The sequence below is a fragment of the Plectropomus leopardus genome, chromosome 13, assembly GCF_026936395.1.
Source record: "Plectropomus leopardus strain MGB_pleo_1.0 chromosome 13, ASM2693639v1, whole genome shotgun sequence".
Taxonomy (NCBI): Eukaryota; Metazoa; Chordata; class Actinopteri; order Perciformes; family Serranidae; genus Plectropomus; species Plectropomus leopardus.
Window position 1 is genome coordinate 372,501 of NC_142188.1, and position 26,337 is coordinate 398,837.

General features: G+C 45.0%; 1 protein-coding gene across 3 annotated transcripts in view; it reads left to right on the plus strand.

The window, feature by feature from the left end:
- The window catches only part of cul9 (cullin 9), a 45,709-nt gene that overhangs the window by 11,842 nt on the left and 7,530 nt on the right, over positions 1-26,337 (plus strand). Inside the window, exons 8-36 of one of the 3 annotated variants that reach the window (XM_088086894.1) lie at positions 75-365; positions 792-990; positions 1,586-1,787; positions 2,880-3,070; positions 3,146-3,342; positions 4,027-4,175; positions 5,173-5,261; positions 8,213-8,318; positions 8,393-8,620; positions 9,835-9,925; positions 10,139-10,310; positions 10,505-10,610; positions 10,865-10,960; positions 11,065-11,240; positions 11,506-11,639; positions 12,068-12,253; positions 12,966-12,995; positions 14,683-14,822; positions 14,892-15,074; positions 15,417-15,574; positions 17,615-17,813; positions 17,901-18,072; positions 18,631-18,776; positions 18,864-18,990; positions 20,257-20,462; positions 20,635-20,894; positions 23,843-23,960; positions 25,429-25,677; positions 25,847-25,987. In XM_088086894.1, coding sequence (XP_087943020.1) covers positions 75-365; positions 792-990; positions 1,586-1,787; positions 2,880-3,070; positions 3,146-3,342; positions 4,027-4,175; positions 5,173-5,261; positions 8,213-8,318; positions 8,393-8,620; positions 9,835-9,925; positions 10,139-10,310; positions 10,505-10,610; positions 10,865-10,960; positions 11,065-11,240; positions 11,506-11,639; positions 12,068-12,253; positions 12,966-12,995; positions 14,683-14,822; positions 14,892-15,074; positions 15,417-15,574; positions 17,615-17,813; positions 17,901-18,072; positions 18,631-18,776; positions 18,864-18,990; positions 20,257-20,462; positions 20,635-20,894; positions 23,843-23,960; positions 25,429-25,677; positions 25,847-25,987 — 4,742 coding nt within the window. The remainder of the gene's footprint in view (positions 1-74; positions 366-791; positions 991-1,585; positions 1,788-2,879; positions 3,071-3,145; positions 3,343-4,026; positions 4,176-5,172; positions 5,262-8,212; positions 8,319-8,392; positions 8,621-9,834; positions 9,926-10,138; positions 10,311-10,504; positions 10,611-10,864; positions 10,961-11,064; positions 11,241-11,505; positions 11,640-12,067; positions 12,254-12,965; positions 12,996-14,682; positions 14,823-14,891; positions 15,075-15,416; positions 15,575-17,614; positions 17,814-17,900; positions 18,073-18,630; positions 18,777-18,863; positions 18,991-20,256; positions 20,463-20,634; positions 20,895-23,842; positions 23,961-25,428; positions 25,678-25,846; positions 25,988-26,337) is intronic. The other 2 variants (XM_088086895.1, XM_088086896.1) reach the window with 2 other exon arrangements.

Here is a 26,337-nt window from a genome sequence, read left to right on the forward strand (position 1 = left end):
GTCTCTGCAGGGAAGACACACAGACAGACATGTCTCTGAGTTTATGACACTGTCTCTTGTTCTTTGTCCTCCAGCTGAAAGCTCTCTGGGTCCGTCCGGCCTCGGGGCGGCAGGAGGAGGAGGAGGAGGAGGAGGAGGAGGAGGAGGAGGAGGAGGTGGGGGAGGAGGACAGAACTTGTCCTCCTCATCTTTAGCCTCAGCTTCCTCGTCCTCTGCGTCCTCGTCCTCAGCAATGGGCTCCGTCTCCAAGAAAGCAAAGAAGGAACTTCCTGCTGATTCAGGCTGCGGCAGCCCGGAGACGGACAACGAGCTGCCGTCAGAGGACGACAGCAAATACCCTGAGGACCTGGAGGACAAGATGAAAGGTGGGAGACAGGGACAGAGACAGCGGTGAAACCTTCAAAGATCTTCTGAAATCTAAAATTTACTAATATCTTAGACCTCCACCAAATTCTAAAATCTACTGAAATTCTGTGTCTATAATCTACAAAAAACAAAATCTTTTAAAAAAATCTTCTGAAATCAGCTGAAATGTACTGAAATCTTCAAAAAATTCTGCTGAAATCTACTGAAATTCTGTAAAAATGTACTAAATATTCTTAAAATCTTGAAATCAACTAAAATGTACTGAAATCTTCTAAAATTCTACTAAAATCTTCTAAAATGTTCTAAAAATCTACTCAAATCTTACAAGTCTACTGAAATCTGCTGTGATGTACTGAAGCCTTGAGTGTACCATCAGGAGGACATGCAGAGTCAGAGTCTCGGTCCGTGTGTCTGTCCTCATGCAGTGTTCAACAACCCCCGTGTCCAGGGGAAGAAGACGGTCCTGGAGAAGCTGGGGGAGGTGGTGGACATCCTGAAGAAGGGGGGGTCGTCCTCAGACCAGAGCCAGCAGCTGGCCGCCGTCCTCTTCGTCACCCGGCTGCTGGAGGAGAAGGCGGCGCAGGAGAAGAACTCCATGAGGAGCGACTCGGCTCAGACTATACGGTGAGACTCGTCACCAGGAAATACACAGAGCCACGATCAAAATCTGTACAACACAACAGGAGCGTGTTCCAGGAAATATACAGAGCCGGAAGCAGTTTAGACAAGGCAGACAGGAAAAATAACCCAGTGTCTTCTGTCTGTCCGCGGTCAGGGACTATAATCTGTGTCTTCAGTCTGTCCGCGGTCAGGGACTATAATCTGTGTCTTCAGTCTGTCCGCGGTCAGGGACTATAATCTGTGTCTTCAGTCTGTCCGCGGTCAGGGACTATAATCTGTGTCTTCTGTCTGTCCGCGGTCAGGGACTATAATCGGTGTCTTCAGTCTGTCCGCGGTCAGGGACTATAATCTGTGTCTTCTGTCTGTCCGCGGTCAGGGACTATAATCTGTGTCTTCAGTCTGTCCGCGGTCAGGGACTATAATCTGTGTCTTCTGTCTGTCCGCGGTCAGGGACTATAATCTGTGTCTTCAGTCTGTCCGCGGTCAGGGACTATAATCTGTGTCTTCTGTCTGTCCGCGGTCAGGGACTATAATCTGTGTCTTCAGTCTGTCCGCGGTCAGGGACTATAATCTGTGTCTTCTGTCTGTCCGCGGTCAGGGACAAGGTGCTGAAGCTGCTGGTGGAGCTGCTGTCCTCGTCCTGCAGAGACCTGGTGATCAGCACGCTCAGACTGACTCACCTGCTGATGCTGAAATACGAGTGGAGGGTGTCCTTCGCCACCGAGGGCGGAGTCAAAGCCATCCTGTCCTGCATGCAGGAGTTCTCCACCGTCACTCACGTCCAGCAGCTGGCGCTCGCGGTGAGAAACTCCACTCTAAAATCTACTGTAACCTACAGTAAAATCTACTCTACTCCACTGAAAAATCTATAGTTAAATCTACTGTAAAATCTACTGTAGTTTACAGTTTAATCTACTAATCTACAGTAAAATCTACTGTAATCTACTGTATTATTACAGTGTATCTAGATTACTCTATATCTCTATAATTTCAAAATATACTTTAACATATTATCATTATATTTATAAATACATGTTTTACTAAAATCTTTTAAAATCTGCTGAGCTTTACTGAACTTTACTGACATTTTCTAAAATCTACTGAAATCTTCTCAGCTCTGACCCGTGACCTGTTGTTTTTGTTGTTGTTTGTGTTGTTGTTGTTTTTGTTTGTGTTGTTATTGGCGTTGTTGTTGGTGTTGTTGTTGTTGTTGTTTGTGTTGTTGTTGTTTTTGTTTGTGTCGTTATTGGTGTTGTTGTTTGTGTTGTTGTTGGTTTTGTTTTTGTTGTTATTGGTGTTGTTGTTGTTGTTTGTGTTGTTTTTGTTTGTGTCGTTATTGGTGTTGTTGTTTGTGTTGTTGTTGGTTTTGTTGTTGTTGTTATTGGTGTTGTTGTTGTTTGTGTTGTTGTTTTTGTTGTTGTTGTTTGTGTTGTTGTTGGTGTTGTTGTTGTTTGTGTTGTTTTTGTTTGTGTTGTTATTGGTGTTGTTTGTGTTGTTGTTGGTTTTGTTTTTGTTGTTATTGGTGTTGTTGTTTGTGTTATTGTTGTTTTTGTTGTTGTTTTTGTTGTTGTTGGTGTTGTTGTTGTTTGTGTTGTTGTTGTTGTTTTTGTTTGTGTCGTTATTGGTGTTGTTGTTTGTGTTGTTGTTGGTTTTGTTTTTGTTGTTATTGGTGTTGTTGTTGTTGTTTGTGTTATTGTTGTTTTTGTTGTTATTGGTGTTGTTGTTGTTGTTTGTGTTATTGTTGTTTTTGTTGTTGTTGTTTGTGTTGTTGTTGTTGTTGTTTGTGTTATTGTTGTTTTTGTTGTTGTTGTTTGTGTTGTTGTTGTTTTTGTTGTTGGTGGTGTTGTTGTTGTTGTTTGTGTTTTTATTGTTGTTACTGTTGCTGTTGTCAGACTCTGAAGGTGATCACCGGAGCCAGTAAACACGACCTGCGCAGCGTCGGCAGCAGCCTTCCGCTCTCCGAGTCGGGCACTCAGATGATGTTGGAGATCTTCGCCAGCATCGGCTCGGCCACGCCCGAAGGCTCCAAGGGGCTGCTGGGAGCCGTGCCGGCCGCCGTCGACCTCATGCTGCAGACTAAAGGGTAACTTCCTGTCGCAGGTTTGCGTGTTTCCTCCCTCTGCCGCTCACCTGTTACTGACGCTGCTCCTCTGTGCAGCTGCACGTTGTCGGTGCGAAACGGCCTGCTGGTCATCATCATGCTCATCTCCAACCACAAGAGCCTGGCCGAACAGCTGGTGGCCGCCGACGTCACCGCCGTCCTCAAGAAGTGTCTCAGCCTGTCCAGAGCCGAGACCATGCTCGCCATCATTGCCCTCAACCACATCTCCATGGTGCACAAGCTGGAGAGCAAAGGTACGCATCGCACGAGCCCGTGATGTGATGTCACACATGACTCGAGTCAATAACCCCGTTAATACCCGCTGGTTGAAATGGTGGTTCTGTCACTGTGTGTGTGGAGCAGCAGCATCGTGATAAACGGATAGAGAGAGGCTGAGCGAATCAGTACGCTGTGAGCAGCTGCACAATGAAATGAGTCGACGTTGCGATAAATTTGTGTTGATTTGACAAAGTTTGAGGAATTCACGGGGATTAAAAGCTGCTGTTGGGTTCAGCGACCCCTCTCGCTCTTTTTGTGACATCTTACAGCAGGTGACAGTTTTTTATAATCAAATACAAAATCTTAGACTCTCAAACTGCCCAGAATAACCTGACAGCACTGTGAAACACAAGCGGAGCAGACCGGCTCCAACTAATACAACCTATTTTAATGTTGTTTTGTTTTTACTTTTTATTTTCCATTGTCACGAAAGGGAAGATTTCCCGACATAGGACTTTATATGAAATGATGATAATAACAATGATGATAAGAATAAATAGATAAGAATTAAATAATAATAATAATTTAAAGGTAAAGATAAAAAAAAATCAAAAATTAAAAGCTAATCTAACATTTAACATGTATTTATATATTTTCTCACAAACTTTGAAATGACATTTGTGCTCAAACAAACAAACAAAAAACCGTGTGTGTCTCAGAGTGTCGGGAGCAGCTGGATTTTAAGGACACGGAGCTGCAGATGTTGATTGTGAGTCTGAAGGAGCTGACGGCCACCAAAGAGGTGATCCAGACTCTGGAGCAGCTGCTGTGTGACGACGCCTCGCAGCTCGACGAGCAGCGCAGCCAGGTGGGCCAAACGCTTCCTGTCTCTCTGCAGCACTGGTTCCCCACTGGTGCAGCCACCGGGCCCAGATTTCTGCTCAGTCTTTAGTTTCAGGTCCGCACGTAAGACACGTGACCACATATTCAATGTTATTTGAGTTCATTTAGATAACGTGGGCTTAAAAAACAATGAAATGAAGCATGTTGCAAGAATAAAAGCGTCAGTTAAAATCAGGGCTGTTTCTGGGACACGAGGCTTAGCCTGGACCTCTTTCTGCTTTTAGACTTTTGTTTTCCTTTCAAATTTTGAGTGATTTTAAAAACTTTGAGCGCATTTTTTGGTGATTTTAAATTTTTTTTATTTGGGTGTTTTATTTTATTATTTTTTTGTTGGCCTGTGGTGGGGAAGGAATGTTTTCTTTAAAATTCGGCACATTTTGTACATAAGAACAAAATTACCAAAAAATAAAAATTCCTGTGGCCATGTTCCCTTAGAAATTTTTGGCCTTTTTGTTTTTTCTTTTAACTTTTTTGGAGATTTCTTTTTCCCTTAAACAAGTTAAGCAAACTTTTTTTTCTTTTAAAACTTTTTTCCTCTCTAAAACATTTTTGGGGAGTTTTAATGAAAACATGCCTTCCAAACAGCAGGACCACTGAATAAAATATACAAAATTACCAAAGTGACACCATTTATCACTGCCAGAAACTTTAACAACAGAAATTATTGTTGGATTTTCAAATTTCCGACAGTCCTTGAACACAGCATGTGGGATGAACTCTTAACGCGTATCTCAGGGAGGCTCAAGGACAAATATTTGGATCTTTGGGGAGGGTAAAAAAAAAGAACCTCAGACAGCCAGTTTTTCACAAACGTGACATGGTCGAGAGTCAACTGTGGTCCATTCGGGGTGGACCCGTGACCCATTTCAGGACCTCGACCCACCAGTTGAGAAGCACTGTGATGAAACTATGTTTTGATCTGTGTGTCGGTCATTAATCATAGGTGATTATTGGTTGAACAGGTGACCCGCAGTCGGGACACATATCAGGATCTGGTTCGTCTGATGGAGCATCACCGAGCCGACCGTGCTGTCCTGCTCTCCATCCTCAGGTACTGACCAGCACCACCTGGTGGTGAAGAAGAAGATGATGATGATGATGATGATGATGATGATGATGATGATGATGATGATAATTAGTGCTGGGCAATTATACCTCAAATCAATATCACGATTTATTGAACATTTCACCTCCATTCTGATTAATGAATGATTATTTTTCTTTTAGTTTTTGCTCTCATAATTCACTGACACATCATAGTGTGTTGAGAGTAATAAACATATGATGCTTTATTTGTATTAAACTTTTCAGCATTAGAGTCAAAAGCTCCATCTGAAACAAACTTGAGGTAAATTTGAGTACAACAGGCCAAACTCTGACTTGAGCGCCTGCTGTGTTTTGATTCGGCCTACTTCTCCTGTAGCTGCCAACAACCTGTCAACATTCCCAGTTAGAGAAAGGTTTTACAATTAGTCAATGTGCCTGTGGCCCCGGGCCCCCAAATCACTACACGTGGCCCTGGTAATAATAACGAGAGCTCAGCCTGAGCAGCTGGATGAGACACGGAGCGATGTGACCTGCTGTTTCCAAATAACTCAAAGTCTGACTGAAGATGAAACTAAAACAAATGGTGGTGATGATGATGGTGATGGTGATGGTGATGGTGATGGTGATGATGATGATGCTGCAGTGTTTCCTCTAGGATTTTTTTCAGCAGCGGGGGCAGGCTCTCTGGGGAGCCGTGGCGGCGTAAACAAATGCCGCTTTTTAAAGGCTGAATGCAAAAATAAAAAATAATAACAAAAATTCAACAATAAAATGATAAAAACAATAAATAATAATTTCTTGATGGGGCTGTAATCAGTGGCAAAGTTTGCACCCGGGCTCAGAACAATGGATTTTTCTTGGTTTTTTGTAGAGCAGCTCTGAGGCTCTGTTGTACGGAAATTCCCCAAGAGGCCCGCTGATGCTCAGCAGCATACATGCTGCAGGGTGATCCCCCTGCAGCCTGTTTCTCAAGTCAGGCTTCACCTACAAATTTTTTTTTTTTCAACCCATTTAGGGTCCCAGCCTGATAGCCTGTGTTTCCCTTTATGTTTTTCTCCTCTCCTCTCATCTCTCTCTCCGGCACCATCACTTTGCTCTCCTGCTCCTTCACTCGGCACTCCCCCTCCTGTACTCTGCTCTCCTTCACTTTGTTGCACTGCTCCTCCCTGTCTGTTACTTGTCTTATACGATTACATAAAACATTAACGTTAGATAATTTACACTCACGTCACATTTGATTACAAGTGTGAACATAATTTTTTACCTAACCATCATAATTTGAGTCAGTAAAAAGGCTAATGATACCTGACTAGCGCCATCCTCATCAGGTGTCTTTCTCTTCTTTGAAAAATATTTGAACAAGCTCATCTGAAAATGCAGTCAGCAGTTACATCATGGCGTGTATATCGCTTAATGCTATCAATTAGTTTACTCACGTTAGCGACACTGAGTTGAGTTGGCACCGGGCCCAATTAACTTAAGCTACGTAACCTTAGCTGGCCATCAATATTTTGCACTCCTCTGACACTCCGACCTGATGCCTGGATGTGAGTAGCTAATTAACGTCGGCACCAGTTAGTTAGTTCTGTTGGGGGTGGTATCTACCCCAAAGAGTAGATCTACCCCAAAGAGTAGATCTACCCCAAAGAGTAGATACGGAGCAAGATAGTTATCTGCCTCAGCACTCGCGACACCCAACGCAGTGCAGGACTGTGCTGTGATGCGGCGGTGGTGTATTTGCAATTTAAAAAAAAAAAACGACATTTGAAGGAGCGGGCCGCCACTCCTAAATGAGTGTAGAGGAAACACTGTGATGATGATGGTGATGGTGATTTTGATGTTGATGTTGATGGTGATGGTGATGGTGATGGTGATGGTGATGATGATGATGATGGTGGTGATGATGATGATGATGGTGATGATGATGGTGGTGATGATGATGATGGTGGTGGTGATGATGAAGATGATGATGGTGGTGATGATGATGGTGGTGGTGATGATGAAGATGATGGTGGTGATGATGATGATGATGATGATGATGATGGTGGTGGTGGTGATGATGATGATGATGGTGATGGTGGTGATGATGGTGGTGATGATGAAGATGATGGTGGTGGTGATGATGGTGGTGATGGTGGTGATGATGAAGATGATGATGGTGATGGTGGTGGTGGTGGTGATGATGATGTGATGGTGGTGATGATGATGATGATGATGATGGTGGTGGTGATGAAGATGATGATGGTGATGGTGATGGTGATGGTGGTGGTGATGGTGATGGTGGTGATGAAGATGATGATGGTGGTGGTGATGGTGATGGTGATGGTGGTGGTGATGGTGATGATGGTGATGGTGATGGTGATGATGGTGGTGGTGATGATGATGATGATGGTGATGATGATGGTGGTGATGATGATGGTGATGGTGGTGATGATGATGATGATGATGGTGGTGGTGATGAAGATGATGATGGTGGTGGTGATGAAGATGGTGGTGATGGTGATGATGGTGATGGTGGTGGTGATGGTGATGATGGTGATGGTGATGATGATGGTGATGATGGTGGTGGTGATGATGATGATGATGGTGATGATGATGGTGATGATGGTGATGGTGATGATGGTGATGGTGATGATGGTGGTGATGATGGTGGTGATGGTGGTGATGATGGTGATGGTGATGATGATGGTGATGATGGTGATGGTGATGGTGATGATGGTGATGGTGATGATGATGGTGATGATGGTGATGGTGATGGTGATGATGGTGATGATGATGGTGATGATGGTGATGATGGTGATGGTGATGATGGTGGTGGTGATGGTGATGATGGTGGTGATGATGGTGGTGATGGTGGTGATGATGGTGATGATGATGGTGATGGTGATGATGATGGTGGTGATGGTGGTGATGGTGTTTTAGAGCTCCTCTGATTGGCTGTGTGTCCTCCTGCAGGATCTTGAATAAGTTCCTGGACAGCTACCAGGAGGACATGCTGCCGTGGCACGAGAGCATTGAGCCCTGCCTGTCCTCCATGACGGCCTTCATCAACGACAGAGAGGTCGGTACACCACAAACACACAGCAAACCCCGCCCCCGACGTGCACCTTTAACTCCCTGTGATTGGTTGTCCAGGTGGTCCAGCAGTTTATACGCTTCCTGTACCGGCTGGCGTCCTTGAACAAGGACTATGCGGTGGTGATGTGTCGTCTGGGGACAAAGGAGGCTCTGGCGAAAGCTCTGGACAAACACAGCACTAACCTGCTGCTGGTCACCGAGCTGCGAGACCTCATCACCGACTGCGAGAAGTACGCCAGCCTCTACAAGAAGATGACCACCAGCGTGCTCGCCGGATGCATCCAGGTACGCCAGAGACACGTTTAACCGCTCATACTGATCCGCTCTGAGACAGATTTCATCCACCGTATCAACTCAATTTCAGACACTTCATCCATAAACACACAATCAAAGATTATAGAAGATTGGTCTTCAGTGTTTTTCTTGTCATCTGCAGACCGGCTCAGAATCAAATCACGATTTTAAAAGTTAAATGAATTATTTTTATCCATGTCCATATGTCCTTCCCATTCTCATAGACAAGACATCTTACCAACATATGTCATATATCAAGATTTCTTCTTCAAATTTGGGACAAATGTCCACATGGACTGAAAGATGAAGTGATTAAAATTTGGTGGTTGAAGGTCGCTGTGACCTAGCATCCGTCTTGTTCTCGTGAACTTGGTATCTCAACAACCCCTTGAGAGAATTTCTTAAAATGTGGCACAAACATCCACTTGGACTCAAAGATGAAGTGATTGATTTGGGTTGTTGAAGGTCGCTGTGAACACACTGTAATACCTCATGGAATTTTTCTTAATTTTGGCACAAACTTCCACGTGGACTTAACGATGAACTGATTAGGTTTTGGTGGTCAGTGGTCAGCTGTGACCTTGTGCGCGTATCATTTTTGTGAACGCAGTATCTCAGGAACACCTTAAGGGATTTTTTTCAAATTTGGCACAAATGTCCACTTGGACTCAATAATGAAGTAATTAGGAATTATTAGTAGGTCACTGTGAACCCGCCTGTCTTATTTTTGTGAATGTGTTGGTTGAAAGAATTTCCTTAAATTTGGCACAAACATCCACTTAAGAAATAACTGATTCAAATTTCACAGAAGGTCGCTGTGAACTCGTCTTTTTCTGGTGAATGCAATAACTCTCATCTCAAGGGATTTTTTTTTTTAATTTGACGTAAATGTGAACTTGGACTCAACAATTAAGTGATAAATCTCTGGTGGTCAAAGGTCAACGTCAGTGTGACCTCGGGTCCATAGCATTTTCATGAACGTGATATCTCAAGAACACCTTGAGAGAGTTTTTTTTTTTTAATTTGGCAAAAACGCTCACTTTCCTTCCCTCTGAGGTCTGCTGTAGTTATGTTAGTTAGTTAGTTAGTTAGTTAGTTAGAGAGCAAATCAAACAGTCGCTGGTAAAGAAACTTCTTAAAAATGAAGCCGGTTGCACTTCCTGTCCTGACACGTCTCACCTGGTGGACTTCCTGTTTCCTGTCAGATGGTGTTGGGTCAGATCGAGGAGCATCGCCGCAGCCATCAACCAATCAACATCCCCTTTTTTGACGTGTTCCTCAGGAATCTCTGCCAAGGTCCGTTCATGCCTCATAACCTCAGAAATACAGTTATTACACACAACGCGTGCTGTGACTGGGGTTACTGGTCTGACTGGGGTAACTGTAATGACCAGTATAACTGGCGTGACTGGCGTGACTGGTGTGACTGGTGTGACTGGTGTGACTGGCGTGACTGGCGTGACTGGCGTGACTGGTGTGACTGGTGTAACTGGTCACTGCTGTGTTCAGGCTCCAGTGTGGAGCTGAAGGAGGATAAGTGCTGGGAGAAGGTGGAGGTCTCGTCCAATCACCATCGAGCTAACAAGCTCACTGACAAGAACCCCAAAACGTACTGGGAGTCCAACGGCTGCACCGGCTCGCACTTCATCAACATCTACATGCACAAAGGAGTCGTCATCAGGTACAACGTGCACCACTGCTCATACTTCATACAGGTACACAGAATAGGATAATACACATACACAGAATATATAAATACCTAAATGCCAAATATATAAAGACAAATATACAGAATTCATTTATACCAAACGTATAAATACAAATATATATATGATTAAACAGCTGCAGCTCAATATGAATCTCTGTTGTGTTCAGACAATTGGCCATCCAGGTGGCCAGCGAGGACTCGAGCTACATGCCGGCTCGAGTCCTGGTCCTGGGAGGAGACGACCCGACCAACATCAACACTGAACTCAACACAGTGAGTCTCCTCCTCATCCTGCTCCTGCTCCTCCTCCTCCTCCTGCTCCTCCTCCTCCTCCCGCTCCTCCTCCTCCTGCTCCTCCTCCTCCCGCTCCTCCTCCTGCTCCTCCTCCTCCTCCTCCTGCTCCTCCTCCTCCTCCCGCTCCTCCTCCTCCTGCTCCTCCTCCTCCTGCTCCTCCTGTGATCACGTCTTTTTTTAAAGACGATGTAACCCTAAATAAAGGCTCTTGTTTCTGTGACCGACCTGTACAGGTGAACGTGACCCCGTCGGCCAGTCGGGTGGTTCTCCTGGAGAACATGACCAGGTTCTGGTCCATTATCCAGATCAGGATAAAGAGGTGTCAGCAGGTCAGACTCTGAGCTCCGCCCTGTTTCTGTCCGTCATATAATGATTCTGCCCCCCTATGTACTAACCCCGCCCCCATGTGTACGGACTCCGCCCCCTTTGACAGGGAGGAATCGACACACGTGTCCACGGTTTCGAGGTTCTGGGTCCGAAGCCGACATTCTGGCCGGTATTTAAGGAGCAGCTGTGCTGTCGGACCTACCTGTTCTACAGCACCAAGGCCCACACCTGGTGTCAGGAAGTGATGGAGGACCGCACCCAGCTGCTGCAGCTCTTCAACAAGTAATACTACGTGTACTGCATTACTACTGCGGCAATACACTGCAGGAATATACACTGTTAAAACTGCTGGAATAAACTGCAGGAATACTGCTGCAATATACTGCAGGGATATACTGTATTAATACTGCAGAAATATACTGCATTAATACTGCAGGATTATACTGTATAAATACTGCAGTAATATACCGCAGTAGTACTGCAGTAATATACATTATGAATACTGCAGTAATCTACAGGTTTAACAGTGTTTTGTTGTGGCGCTCAGGCTGAACAGCGCTCTGCGACACGAGCAGATGTTCGCCGATCGTTTCCTGCCGGACGCCGAAGCTGCTGAAGCTCTCGGACGAACCTGCTGGGAGGCTCTGATCACACCCATCGTACACAGCATCACACTGTCAGGTACACACACACACACACACACACACACACACACACACACACACACACACACACACCCATCGTACACAGCATCACACTGTCAGGTACACACACACACACACACACACACACACACACACACCCATCGTACACAGCATCACACTGTCAGGTACACACACCCACACACACACACACACACACACCCACCGCACACACCCCCACACTGTCAGAGACACACACACACACACACACACACACACACACACCCCCATCGTACACAGCATCACACTGTCAGGTACACACACACACACACACACACACACACACACACACACACACACTTACACACACACACACACGTTTGCTGCGGTGGTTTAAATCTGAGGTCGGTCCTCACAGAGGCGGCATTACTTTCTCACACACTCTCTGCTGTCTCGGTGTTTACCCAGAATCCTCGGCGGCCAGCCCTCTGTCCTGGCTGCTCAGCGAGTACCTGGATAACGCCGAGTCGGCACGCCGCTGTAAAAGCCGGGCGGCCATCTTTAACTCCAGAGTGAGACGCCTCACACACCTGCTGGTCCACGTGGATACGAGCCGGCCGGACGGCGAGGAGCTCAAACCGCCCGTCAAATCAAGTGAGTCGGCCCATCCAGCTCGCCACGAGAACATCTGACATCACAGTGACATCACCTGAGAAAGGATGATGTCATATTTGTTGAATAACAACAGAAAGAGACTTCGCCGATAATAGTGACTTAAAAATGATATTTCTCTCCTGCAATCAATGAAATGAATCATCCTGAAGATGAGTCTGTCATTAAAAAGAGTAAAAACACAGAGCACATCGTACGGAGGACAGAAACTGCCAAAATTAAAAAAATAAAAACATGACTCAACAATTACATGAAGGAATACGTCTTTTTATGATAGCGACACTCAAAAGTCAAATGCCACTAAATACTCCAAAAATCATTTTTAAATGAAAGTTATGACTCAGTAAATACATAAATATGGTATTACATGTATCAAAAATAATATTAGAAATAAATGTAGGACAGTAGGAAAGTAAATAAATAAGGGAATCAATACAAAGGTAAATTGAAACATTGAAATGAAAGTTTAATAATTTAGTTTTATTTAAAATATTGCTGTTGTTGCAGTTCATACCATATTCGTATATTTATAGTTATTTTTTTATTTTGGCAGTTTCTGTCCTCCGTAGAGAGTGCAGTAACTGAAAGCCGCCGTCACACGTGTAAAATGTTTTCATTAAAGACAGTGAAATATTCTGCAGTATGAGTATGAAAATAACTGCGTGTTTGTTTAAAGGGTGTATTTTGTTTTCAGAAGGTCTCAACCGAAGCAAAGAGCTGAAGAGTAAGTAACGGCTGCGTTTGTTTACGCTCTGCTCTCTGACATTTCATATGTCCACATGAGGACAGGAAGACGCCTCGGCGCCCCCCGCTGTTTGACCTCAGAACTGACTGAACGCTGACTCTGGCTCTGTCCATACACAGACATTAAAAAAAAACAAAACAACGGATATTTTCAACTCCGACTTAAAAATTAATTACGTCCACAAGATCTTTGTTTCACTAAATATTTGTCGACGCCACGGCGCAAAAAGGAATCCAAACATTTGCCGGCGTGCAGCGTTCACACAGATGGTGGCGCTGCTGCAGAGCTGCCCAGCTGCAGAGCTGCAGGGCTGCAGAGCTGCAGAGCTGCAGCTGCAGAGCTGCAGGGCTGCAGAGCTGCAGAGCTGCAGAGCTGCAGAGCTGCAGGGCTGCAGAGCTGCAGAGCTGCAGAGCTGCAGGGCTGCAGGGCTGCAGAGCTGCAGGGCTGCAGGGCTGCAGGGCTGCAGAGCTGCAGAGCTGCAGGGCTGCAGAGCTGCAGCTCTGCAGCTGCAGAGCTGCAGCTGCAGAGCTGTATCGGCCACAGTTTGGAAGCATGTTTTAAAACTTGGCCAAAGGAATTCTAATAAAAAAGGGCACTTTTTTGCCCGCAGGTTTGGGGGACTATTTTCTTAGAAAGTCATTAAAAAATGTTAACGTTTAGTAAGAGGACATGTCCCTGGGTTTGGGAGGCATGTTTTTTGTGTCTTGGTTTTTTTTCCCTTAACATCGCCCCTCATTTAAAAAAAAAATTTAGGGCCTTTTCCCCCCTTTCCTTTTAAAATGAACCATGAACCATAAACAAACATACCTGCTGGTTTGGAAGGTGTGTTTTCTTTAAAAACCACCCAAAACCTTAAAGAAAAACAAATATTTAAAATTTGACTCAAAGTCCTGGAAAAGTCCTGGAAAGTTCTTGGTAAAACTGTGTGTGAACCCTGTGAAGAGATTGATGGTTCTTAAAATGATTGGGGATCTGAGGAGGTGCGGCGGGGGCGTCGGCTGACTCCTCCTCGTCCTCGTCTGAATCGACCGAAACATGAACGCTGACGTCATCAGGACGCGTTTACGCTCCATCTTTTTATTTCAGTTTGGACTGCTCTTATTTTGACAGCCGACTTCCTGCTCCCATGTTAGTGGAGACGCTGACGTGTTTTCTTTTCAGCTGGAAAAGAAGAACAGCAGCGCCGCTTTCTCTTTACGTTTTCTGGCTGCACTTCTCATTTCATTTGTTTTTTTCTAGCATTCTAGGACAGTTCTAATATTTGGGACATTTCTATGATTTCAGGACGTTTCTAGGACAATAGGACATTGGAAGGATTTCAGGACGTTTCTAAAAATAGGAAATTTCTACGATTAAGATTTTACGTGTAGGATTTTAGGTAATTTCTAGGACAATAGGACATTTGTAGGATTTTAGGACATTGTTTTGGATTTTTTTTTTTTTTTTACATTTTTAGGATTTTAGGATGTTTCTTTGATAATCGGACATTTGTAGGACATTTCTACAACTTCAGGACATTTCTAGGATTTTCGGACATTGCAAATATTTTACAACATTTTAAGGTTTTTTTAGAACGTTTCTAGTGTTTGTTTTGTTTTGTTTGTTTGTGAGATCAGCAGACGTCAGCTTCAGTCAGAACACCGACTGTTTGATGTTTGTCTTTCAGACGGGAAGGAGGGTAAAAACAAAGAGACGGCGGCCGCGTCCTCGTCCTCCTCGTCCTCCTCCTCAGCCAAGCCCAAAGTGAGGAGCAGCAGCAGCATCGCAGGCATCGCCCTCTGCTGGCAGGGAGTGGTACAGCGACAGGTACGTGATCACACTGCGTCCTCTCCGCTCTTCGGAGGACGAATCTTAACGTGACTCCTCCCCCCTCAGGTGAAGAAGTTTCTGGAGTCGAGCTGCAGCCTGCCCGACTTCGTGGAGCGTTACCGCATGCTCTACCTGCGGCTGAAGAACGCCATGGAGGAGCTGTTCGGACAGCAGACCGCCTTTGTGCTCGCCCTCCGCCACGGCTTCTCCGCCGCCCTGCTGCAGCTCTCCATCCTCAGAGCCATGCACGTGAGTCATTTAGACCAGGGACACTGAACCGGGGCCGCCTCGGGGCCGTTTCTGCGAAATGAAGAGGCCAGGGGCCAGTCGCAGCAGCTCCACACGTTTCAGGGATTTCAGGACATTTCTAGGATGGTTTTAGGACATTTGTAGGCTTTTAGGACATTTGAAGGACTTTTAGGACATTTCTATTATTTTAGGACGTTTTAGGGATTTTAGGACATTTTTAAGATTTCAGCACATTTGTAGGATTTCGGGACATCTCTAGAACTTTATGACGAATCGTAGATTGACAGGTTTTTTATGTGACTGGGGTTTGAGCTGAACTGTACGCTGTGACGTGTTGTGCAGGTGAGTGAGCGCTTCGCTCAGTACATCGACCAGATGATCCAGGCGAGCGGAACGGCGTCCGGCAGCGTGGAGACTCTGGAGCGGCTTCAGCAGTTTCTGGAGCCGATGCTCTTCCTGTCGGGCCTGGAGCTCGCCAACACCTTTGAACACTTCTACAGGTGAGAGTTGTGGCGGTTATTAATAACTCGTTAAAGCCACGGTAATGTCTGTTCAGGTGATGTAAATGATTAATTATGGATGATAGTGGGGAGAAATATGTGACCGTCTAAAGCGTGGATGCGCGCTGAACGGTAAATTAGAATTTAGAAACTTGGCGTTAAAGCTTAGCTGTACGACATATAGCTCTGCCTACTTTTGCCGACTTGATTAGACTTCTCCGGGGAGGTCCGGGTCGTCGCTTCGCTCCAGTGGAGAGCTGCTGCGCGTCTTCCAGATGAGGTGACCCGCTGAAAGGCGGTGGCGGCAGGGCAGGTGGAGTCGGTGTGTGGCGGTCTTTAACCGGCCTCGGTGTCCGCCTCGGCGAACCGGTGAAAGTCTTTAAACAAAGTCTTTAAGGGCAGGCGACGGATGCTGACAGTTTGTGCAGCAGGTGTTGCTTCTAGATCCGTGGCAGAGTTGACGGTGGATCGCGGAGTGAGTGTCCTTCTCAATTTAAACTCACAGAAATAATCAAAAGTAATCCCGTTGGTCTGACAAAGTCACTTTAAACTATTATCTTCAGCTTACTTGAAATGAAATACAAAAATGTCTTTGTTGACTAGAAACTGGTATAAAGAAAAACGTCAAAGAGATTTGAAAAGAAAATGCTCCGAAAAAGTTTAAGTTCAGCAAATCTCTGACGAGCTGTTGTGGCTCTTCTTGTAAAATTGAAGAACAAAGAAAAAGGGTGCGAGCGAGGATACACGAGAAGCGCCGTGGTGAAAGGGAAAGTAGAAAGAAGCACTGAGCTGAGAGCTCACTAAGTTTAATCTACAATTTTTGGGGTGCGAGTTGGAGGCGAACCTTCCCGCCAAGCGACCGCACATCAGGAGTTAAAGGACCCAACGTGATTTAGGAGACATTCATTTCTCCGTACTTTATGACCAATTACGCGATGTGACTTATGTGTAAATTCATGTTTCTCATCACCGCTGTATTCTCATCACACACGCTAGGAGACATAAAGGCAATTAATAACGTAACACACGACTCTGAAGATCCTTGGTTTAATACTGTTAAATGACCACACATAACCTAAAATTATCCAATGGATTCTAACGAACTTGGTACTAACTTAGATTTAGGATTACCTTTTAACATTATAAAATAAATGCAAAATGAGATGTAACTATAAAGTTGGTTATGAAATTACTGATAACTGAGGCCACTAGATGGCAGTACGGCTCCATCACAGAAAGGGAAGAAAACACGTTTTTACGTAACTCACTCAAATGAAATGATACAGAAATGGGAGCCGGTTCTACTTACTCATCAAAACACAGAGACAAACTTTTACCTACTACGAGGAAGATTAGGGGATTAGGTTTACCTTAATCCACAACTTCGGTCCAAGCGGTCCTGTCAAATGTTGGTCGCACAAGAACGCATAATGAGTTTACATGTCCTGAGAGTGGAGGACATCTGTTTGTTTGTCAGAGTGTGGACTGGGACAGCAAGGGAGAGACAGAGAGAAAGACGAAGACTGAGAGATACAGAGAGAGAGAGGGACAGGTAGACAGAGGATTAAATTTCAGAATGAGGACCATCATTTAATCTTGTTGTCCTTCCCAAAGTCTTGGTAGAACTGCATCTCCAGTCCTCTACACCAAACTTCAGTCCTTGTATCAAAGAAAGTTGATAAACGACGGTTCTTTGCATGTCCGAGTGACCCCAGGAGGTCGTTTGGATGTCTTACATCCTGCGGACCTTCAAGAACTGTCTGTCACGTGCAGCACCTTTCTGCGGTTTAAAGGCGACCCTGTTTGCAGGTGTCAGCAGGGAGTCTCACTAAAGTTCTTCTAGAACCCTCTGTTAAATTCTTTGGGTTCATAAAACAGTGTCTTGACGCGTCCCCCACTTGCAAAGGCAAAGTTGAGTTCTGGAGTTTTCCCAAGGGGAAAATGAAAAGACCACGCCAAGGCAGTCCACTACAAAATGTTACCAAGGCAACGCCACTGACTAAGCGCGGCGGTCTGAACGCTGACCCCCTCTGTCTGCAGGTACTACTTAGGCGACCGGCTGTTGGCTCAGGGCAACGTGTGGCTGGAGAGCGCCGTCATCGATCAGATCGGCAGCTGCTTCCCGAGTCGCTTCCCTCAGCAGATGTTGAAGAACCTGAGCGAGTCGGCGGAGCTGCAGCAGGAGTTTCACCTGTACCGCCTGCAGCAGCTGGACCGCTGCCTGCAGGAGCACGACCAGGTGCGACTCAAGTTTACCTGACGCGCATTGCTCTCTTCGGCTTCTGCAGATCTCAGCTCTAACTTTGTCCCTTTGCTGTCGCCGTAGACGATGGAGGAGGTGTGGGCGGAGTCAGAGGAGGAGGCCGAGATCCAGGTTCTGGTTCTGTCTCCTCGCTGCTGGCCCGTGTCCTCGCTCTGCTTCCTGGACGACCCCACCAAACATTTTCCAGCTGAACTTTGCTCCTACCTGAACCAGTTCACCCAGTTCTACACCCACAGTCAGTACCAGATCACCCAGTTCTACACCTACAGTCAGTACCAGTTCACCCAGTTCTACACCCACAGTCAGTACCAGTTCACCCAGTTCTACACCTACAGTCAGTACCAGTTCACCCAGTTCTACACCTACAGTCAGTACCAGTTCACCCAGTTCAACACCCACAGTCAGTACCAGTTCACCCAGTTCAACACCCACAGTCTGCACTCTGGTTTTAAAGAGAAGAAAACCAAAACTAAAGGACATGATTTTCACAGAATAAAAAAAAAAAACGATGAATTTGAAAATGCCAGTAAATATTTTAAATTATTTTAAAATATTTTTTATTCACAGAGGAAAAAAACATTTTACTTTTTCTTTATTTGGAAACATTAAAATGCTGTAAAAAGTGGCGGCTTTTTTGAGAAAAACGGTGTAAAATGTGTCTTTTAAAAGTGAAGCAGGAGATAAATGAGGTGGTCATTGGCACTCCGGACTCTCCGTATGATACATGTGAACCTGAATGTGAGTGTAATGTCCCCCTGTCTGTCTGTCTGTCTGTGTGTCTCTGTGTCCTCAGGTCAGTCCATTTACGGTCTTAGTCACTCGAAGCCGCGGCGGCTGCAGTGGACGTGGCTCGGTCACGCCGAGCTGCAGTTCGGCTGCTGGACGCTTCACGTGTCCACGCTGCAGATGTTCATCCTGCTGCACTTCAACACGCAACAGGTTTGTTTCATACAATCTCATACATGTTACAGACGTGTGCGGTGCATTCACTGACGTCAGGCTCTGTGTGTTTGTCTCTCTCTGCAGGAAGTGTCAGTGAACGCTCTGCTGCAGGCCACCGGCCTATCAGCCGCCGTTCTGCTGCACGCCATACTGCCGCTCACCGGCCCTAAAGGACTGCTGACCTGCAGCCAACCCGAGGAGCCGAGTCATGGTCAGTCACATGAACCTACAGTCACTCAACTTACAGTCACACCACCTACAGTCACACTACCTACAGCCACACTACCTACAGTCACACAACCTACAGTCACACCACCTACAGTCACACTACCTACAGCCACACTACCTACAGTCACACAACCTACAGTCACACAACCTACAGTCACACCACCTACAGTCACACCACCTACAGTCACACAACCTGCAGTCACACCACCTACAGTCACACTACCTACAGTCACACTATCTACAGTCACACCACCTACAGTCACACAACCTACAGTCACACCACCTACAGTCACACTACCTACAGTCACACTACCTACAGTCACACTATCTACAGTCACACAACCTACAGTCACACTCCCTACAGTCGCACCACCTACAGATGACCACCCACAGTCGCACCACCTACAGTCACACCACCCTACAGATGCACCACCTACAGTTGCACCACCTACAGTTGCACCACCTACAGTTGCACCACCTACAGATGCACCACCTACAGTCACACTACCTACAGTCACACCACCTACAGTCACACTACTTACAGTCACACAACCTACAGTCACACCACCTACAGTGACACTACCTACAGTCACACTACCTACAGTCACACTACCTACGGTCACACTACCTACGGTCACACAACCTACGGTCACACCACCTACGGTCACACTACCTACAGTCACACAACCTACAGTCACATCACCTACAGTCACACAACCTACAGTCACACCACCTACAGTCACACTACCTACAGTCACACCACCTACAGTCACACTACTTACAGTCACACAACCTACAGTCACACCACCTACAGTGACACTACCTACAGTCACACTACCTACAGTCACACAACCTACAGTCACACCACCTACAGTCACACCACATACAGTCACACCACCTACAGTCACACCCCCTACAGTCACACCACCTACAGTCACACAACCTACAGTCACACTCCCTACAGTCACACCACCTACAGTCACACAACCTACAGTCACACTCCCTACAGTCGCACCACCTACAGATGACCACCCACAGTCGCACCACCTACAGTCACACCACCCTACAGATGCACCACCTACAGTTGCACCACCTACAGATGCACCACCTACAGTCGCACCACCTACAGTCACACAACCTACAGTCACACCACCTACAGTCACACAACCTACAGTCACACCACCTACAGTCACACCACCTACAATCTGCCGTCCTCCCTTACCCCCGCCCCCTCTCTGTCCCTTCTCAGGTGTGTTGCAGTTGAACCAGCAGGTGGCATCTCGCAGTAAGGATGGCGTCCCAGTGTCCGTCCAGCTGTTGCCCAGACAGACGTACCTGAACGTGGACGAGGACGCGGCGGGGACGCTGGAGAGGAAGAGGAACTACATCTACTGTCTGATCGTGCACATCATGAAGCAGGAGAAGGAGATGCACATCGACAACCTCGTCTTCAAGGTCAGAGGATGCCGCCGAGGGACGCCCTGCTGAGGGGACATGTCCTCAGATATACACATAGCACATATTTCTGCCAGAAAAGTTGAAATGCTTTGGTTTAAAGTGAAAGAAGGAAAAATGCTTTTTACAGCAAAAAAGGTTAATGAAATCACGTCCCGTCTGTCCCCTCCAGGTTCTGGACTCGTGTCAGAAACAGGAAGCGTCCCGCTCTCCAGGCGCCGGGCGCTTCAGCTGCAGCACCAGCGACGTGCTCTCCTGCATCATGCACGTCATCAGCAAAGGCTGCGTCCGGCGCAGCGAGGACAACCCGCACATTGTGGAGTTCCTGCCCGAGGACCCGTCCACGCCGCAGAAAGGCCAGGCCCAGTTCTCCTTCAGCCGTGCCGAGGTCAGGAAAGACGCCGCCGCCGCAGACAGCCGGGCTGACATCAGGTGTGACCTCTGACCTCACACTCAGTCTACTCATGTCATTTAATTCCATCATCATCCCCTACAGCCCAACCCCCTACTCTCACGGTGTCCTCACAGGACTCTGTCCTCACAGGACTGTCCTCACAGGACTCTGTCCTCACAGGACTGTCCTCACAGGACTCTGTCCTCACAGGACACTGTCCTCACAGGACTCTGTTCTCACATCAATCACCACACACCTGATTCACACCATTTCAGACCAGTTCAGACCAGTTCACACCAGTTCACACCAGTTCAGACTAGTTCAGACCAGTTCAGACTAGTTCAGACCAGTTCAGACCAGTTCAGACCAGTGAGCTGGTTCGGGTTCTGCTCGGTGTGTTTCTGAGTGAACGCAGGCGCGAACAGACGATGTTTCATTAGTTCAAACCCAGCGGATCTTTATTGTTCCCTCTGTAATTTATTGACCAAAAAAAACAACCTGTGATTTGCCAAACGTATGAAGAGAAACGAGAAATAAGGCCCATAGTAAGAATAATAATAATTAACGAGAATAATAATAAAAATTATGAAGAGGAGACAAATACTGTGGAAAATCACGTTTTTTTTCCGTGTTCCGCTGAGCTCGGTGATGATGAATGATCATCATCACCTCAGATCTCCTCTTGACAAAATATTTTCATGTTTTAACAAGAAAGTTTTCTCGTTCTTCGTGTTAACTTTCTGTAATTTGAAAATAACTGAAAAATGTGACAAACATCAAGATGACAAGAAAACAAACTTTTCTTGTCATCTTGTCGTTTTTTAACAGATTTTTTTCTTGTTGTAACAAAGACTTAACATGTTATTACCTGCAGTTCATTATTTCACGAGTATTTCCTTTTTTTCTGGTCTGACAGCTTTACTCTTCCTAACTTCAGCACCAAATGACATCATTCTTTAAATTTACTGGGAGTGACTGGGAATAGCTGGGAGTGACTGGGAGTGACTGGGAGTGACTGGTTGCTTGTGTCTCTGAGCTGGAAACTGGTGGGAGTTCAGTCTTTGTTCATGAAAACAAACTCTTCCTGTCCTGTAACGCCTCCACAAAACACACAGAATGTCAAATGTTTCATTTTCTACAAAGAGAAAATAAAGAAATTAAACTTTTCTGGTTGCATTTTGACTTATTGTGTAATAATTAAGATTATCATACATTAATTGACTTAACCGATGTCTGTAATTCATCTCAAAGATTCATCAAGCATCAAAAATTTAATTAAAACTCAATTAATCATAATCAGAAAATTTGCTGCAGCTCATTTTGATCAACATGAATCAGTTTGATTAGAGAAAAAAAAAAAAAAGATTTTACTGAATTTTAGCGATGGGGGAAAAATCAATACAACATAGTATTGAGATATTTTACGTGGTGATATTGTATCAATTCACAGACGCCAAATATTTTTTTATCAAATAAATTATTAATACTGAAAATACAATTGCATTCTTAGTTCGCTAGATGCATTTTACTGCAGTCGATTGAAGATGAACAGATTAATTATTTTTTTAAGGAAAAACCAGATTCTGACAAAGTTTGATTTGCAATTGAAAAAGGTAATAAATTGCAAGATGTGTCAACTGGAAGCCTCCTGTGATTCTCAAATCTACTGCATTTATATACTTATTTATAGTGAGCTGTTGCTCTGTTATTATTTATTCAAGACTTCACAGCAAAATAACATTTAAATGAAAATAAAAATATGAAACTGTGAATGAAAGACCAAACAATAATTTTAATAATTTGTAATCATATGAACAGATATTTTCCAAACAGACAAAATATTTCACAACAAAAAACATCAAAACATGCCGAGCAGGTTTCCCAAAAGTTTCCCTGAAAGTTCTGGAAAAATGTCATTGAATTGTATTGAAACTGTGAAACTAATTTCTGTGTAATGAAACAAAATTTATTATCTGCAGCTGTTGCTGATGTTTTGTTTACTATCACATACGTTTCTTCATTTTCTCTGCTGACTGTGTGCCCGCCAGCTGAAATGATGTGCAAACTGTAACTCTATTATCCTATTATTATCCTTGAAAAGTCATGGAAATGTCCTGAAACTGTGTTCATGAAAATGTGTGGGAGTCCTGGAGGAGTCGAGTCTGAGAACACGTTATTAACAGTTTTATTGAGAAATAATGAACAAAATGAGTGAAAATCAATCTCTCTGTGGAAATTTAACAGTTGTGTAAGAAAAAAGAGAAACAATGTTCATTCTGATTTAAAAAAATAATTTAACTTTGAATGCCTAATGTGGAGCAGTTTCATTTTATGTGAAACATGAATTAATGAAACAACATGTAAAATACAACAATGAAGACTAAAACTTTGATTAAAACTTTCACAATTCACAAACACAATTGCAGACCACTTTCATGTATTTTGGGATTGTTCTTTAATTCTGGCATTTTGGAAAGAGATTACAGAAGAAATGAATACTGTTTTTGGGATAAAAGTTGACTGCAGTTTGTCTTATTATACCTGTTTCCAGACAATCTTGTGGTCCAAGATAAGAATCTATATAAACTCATTGTGGCTGCAAGTAAGAAATCTATCACACGAAATGACTGCAGGTAAACCCGCCACCAACGGACGATTAGACACTGACCTTTTTCTTTAAGCTTGCAATCTGACCAATATACACAACTTTGGAGGAAATGGACTATATCATGTATGAAATGTAACCCGCTATAATTGGCAAACTATTTTTTTTAACAAAATTCTTTTTGTGTGTGTGCGTGTGTGTGTGTGTTTATGAGTGTTTTATTAGTTTTTTCTCTTCACACTAATACAGGGTCTAAGTTACCAATGCTTTTCTATTAGCCTTTCTTTTCTTTCTTTTGCTTTAATCTGAAAACACCAATAAAAACACAAACACTCATCTGTGTCAGCTCTGACTGAACCTTTTTCCCTCTCTGTGTTTCAGTCTGATGTCGGCGCCACGGCAGTTTGAGGACGGCGTTCTGGACGCGGTTCTGTTCTCAATGGGTCGGACAATGACGCAGGAGGAAGTTCGTCAGCTGATGCAGAGGACTGTCCAACAGGTCAGACTGTTCTGTCAATAAAGTTTCATTTCTTTGTCTTCTGTCTTTGTAAACACACAAAGACAAAATGGCTGACAGCAGAGAAAGACGATAGCCACGGCGAGCAGAGGAGGTCATGCCTGATCACGTGTGGTCCGTCAGTCGTCTGAAGAATGAAGTCCCTCTCCCACTGCAGTTTTGATAAAAGCAAAATTAGAGAATCTGTGTTTAAGTTATCTGACCCAGGATTTCCACTGCTTGCATGTGTGTCGCGGTGCGGCTCAGCTGCGGTTTTGCTCCGCGCTCTCTCAATCGTCAACTCCCATCGGTTGCGGCACAGCGCAGCACTGCCGGATCAGCTGGAGTGGTGAAACCGAAGAGTTCCCGTGGTAATGACAAAATCACGGGCATTATGATCAACAAGCTCTATTTTGATGCTGTTTTATGCACCTTATGAATACTAAAAGGACGAAACAATTCACAATTTTAAGTGTCAGTCACTTTGTTTTTATTGTAAATTAGAAAATTTTTGGGGGGCCACCCGGATTGTCTCCCTGCTGAACTGTTGTGCTTACGATGTGCCCAGTTGTTACGTTACCAGTCCATGAAGGGAAGGAAGAGCTGCTTTGTTGTGCTGCTTGTTAGCTGGAGGTCGTCTGTTGTGGATGAGCCTGGCTCAGAGCAGCTGTGCTTCCAGCTGTGGTTCCTCAGAGGAATCTGGTCACAAAAAGACCAGATGTTTCCACTACATGGCAGCGGCTCTACTCTACTCTACTCTACCTAGTCTAGTCTGATCGCCTGTTTTGGTTTTAATTAGTAAAAAGTACCTGGTACCTGATACTACCTTTTTTAGTACCTGCTCTCCTGGGGTTCCAAAAACAACCGACCGGGTACTAAGAGGTACAAAAAGGTGACATGGACCACTGCAGACCACTGACTGGTCAGAGAGAAACATCACTGCGTCATTGTGTCTTGAATGCACCACACGTGCAGAATACCGTGAACAGCACAAACAGCAAAGCCATCATAGCGGCTGCAGTTTTGTATCATTTTTCTTTCTTTCCTAAAATGGCAACCAGAAAGATCACGCCTTGGTTGCTCGAGGAGGTGCAAACATTCCTCACCTTACTGGCCCACGAGTGTTTCCAGTGTGTGTGTGTGTGTGTGTGTGTGTGTGTAGTTTGAATTACGGGGAACTAAGAGGAGCTCGGATCCCCTGAAAGCCTTTTTGGAGCCGTTCAGGGGGACATGTTGTAGTAGTGGTGCGCACTGGAAAATGGGGCTCTCCCGAAAGCCACTGACGTCACAGCAGTGTCGCATGGTGTCACTATGACAACCAACTACACTGAGGAAGTACTATCTTCTAATGGGAAACGACCCCAGAAAAGTACCCGATGCCAAAGGCGAGACAAGTAGGGCTGGTACCATGTAGTGGAAATGCACCATGGGGGTTTACCTTGTCCCTGTTTGTCCCTGTTTGTCCCCTCAGGTGTCGGGGACTCTCAGTCTGGACCTGGACCGAGCCGAACACCTCCTGATTCACTGTAAGTGGAACGTGGACCTGCTGGTGCAGCGTTACACCGATGACCCTGATGCCCTCATCATGGCAGCCGGCCTCAAGTCCAGGAACCCTCAGCCGCCACCGAGCCCCGCCTCCAGCTGCCCCGTCTGCCTGAGCCCACGCTCCGCCCCCACAGAGCCCGTCCAATCACTGAGCTGCATGCACTACTGCTGCAGGGTCAGACCCCCCCCCCCTACACACACACACACACATACACTCACAGATATATATATATATATATATATATATATAATGTTTTTGATTATTGATTATTGATCGCTGTGTGTCACAATAGTGCTAGCAGTGTGTTACTGATAACTGATTATTGATTATTCATTTGTCACAGTCGTGCTGGCAGGAGTACCTGACGGCGAGGATCGAGCAGAACCTGGTGATGAACTGTAACTGTCCAATCACAGACTGCCAGGCTCAGCCCACCTCGCTCTTCTTCCTCAGCATCCTCACGGACAAGGACACCATCGCCAAGGTAACGTCCTGCCCTCCTCTGTTACCATGACGACCCAGCTTCACAGCTATGTTAGTTTTGGAAGCTACTTTAGATTTAGTCTTAATCTTGAGACAAAAATGCTTATTACTTTTAGTCACTTAGTTAGCATTTATCGTTTTAATTGGCGAAAACTCATGACATTTCAGTCAATTGTAGTTATTACTTTTAGTCATAATGTTTTTTTCTATGTAAACTTATCAAGTTAGACTTATGCAGGAAATTAGAATTAAGATGACAGGCTGTTTAAGATTTCATTTAGACATCATTTTTTTGCATTTCTCCAGCAGAGTTTTTGACAGGTTAAAGGGGTAGTTAAGGTTTACATACAC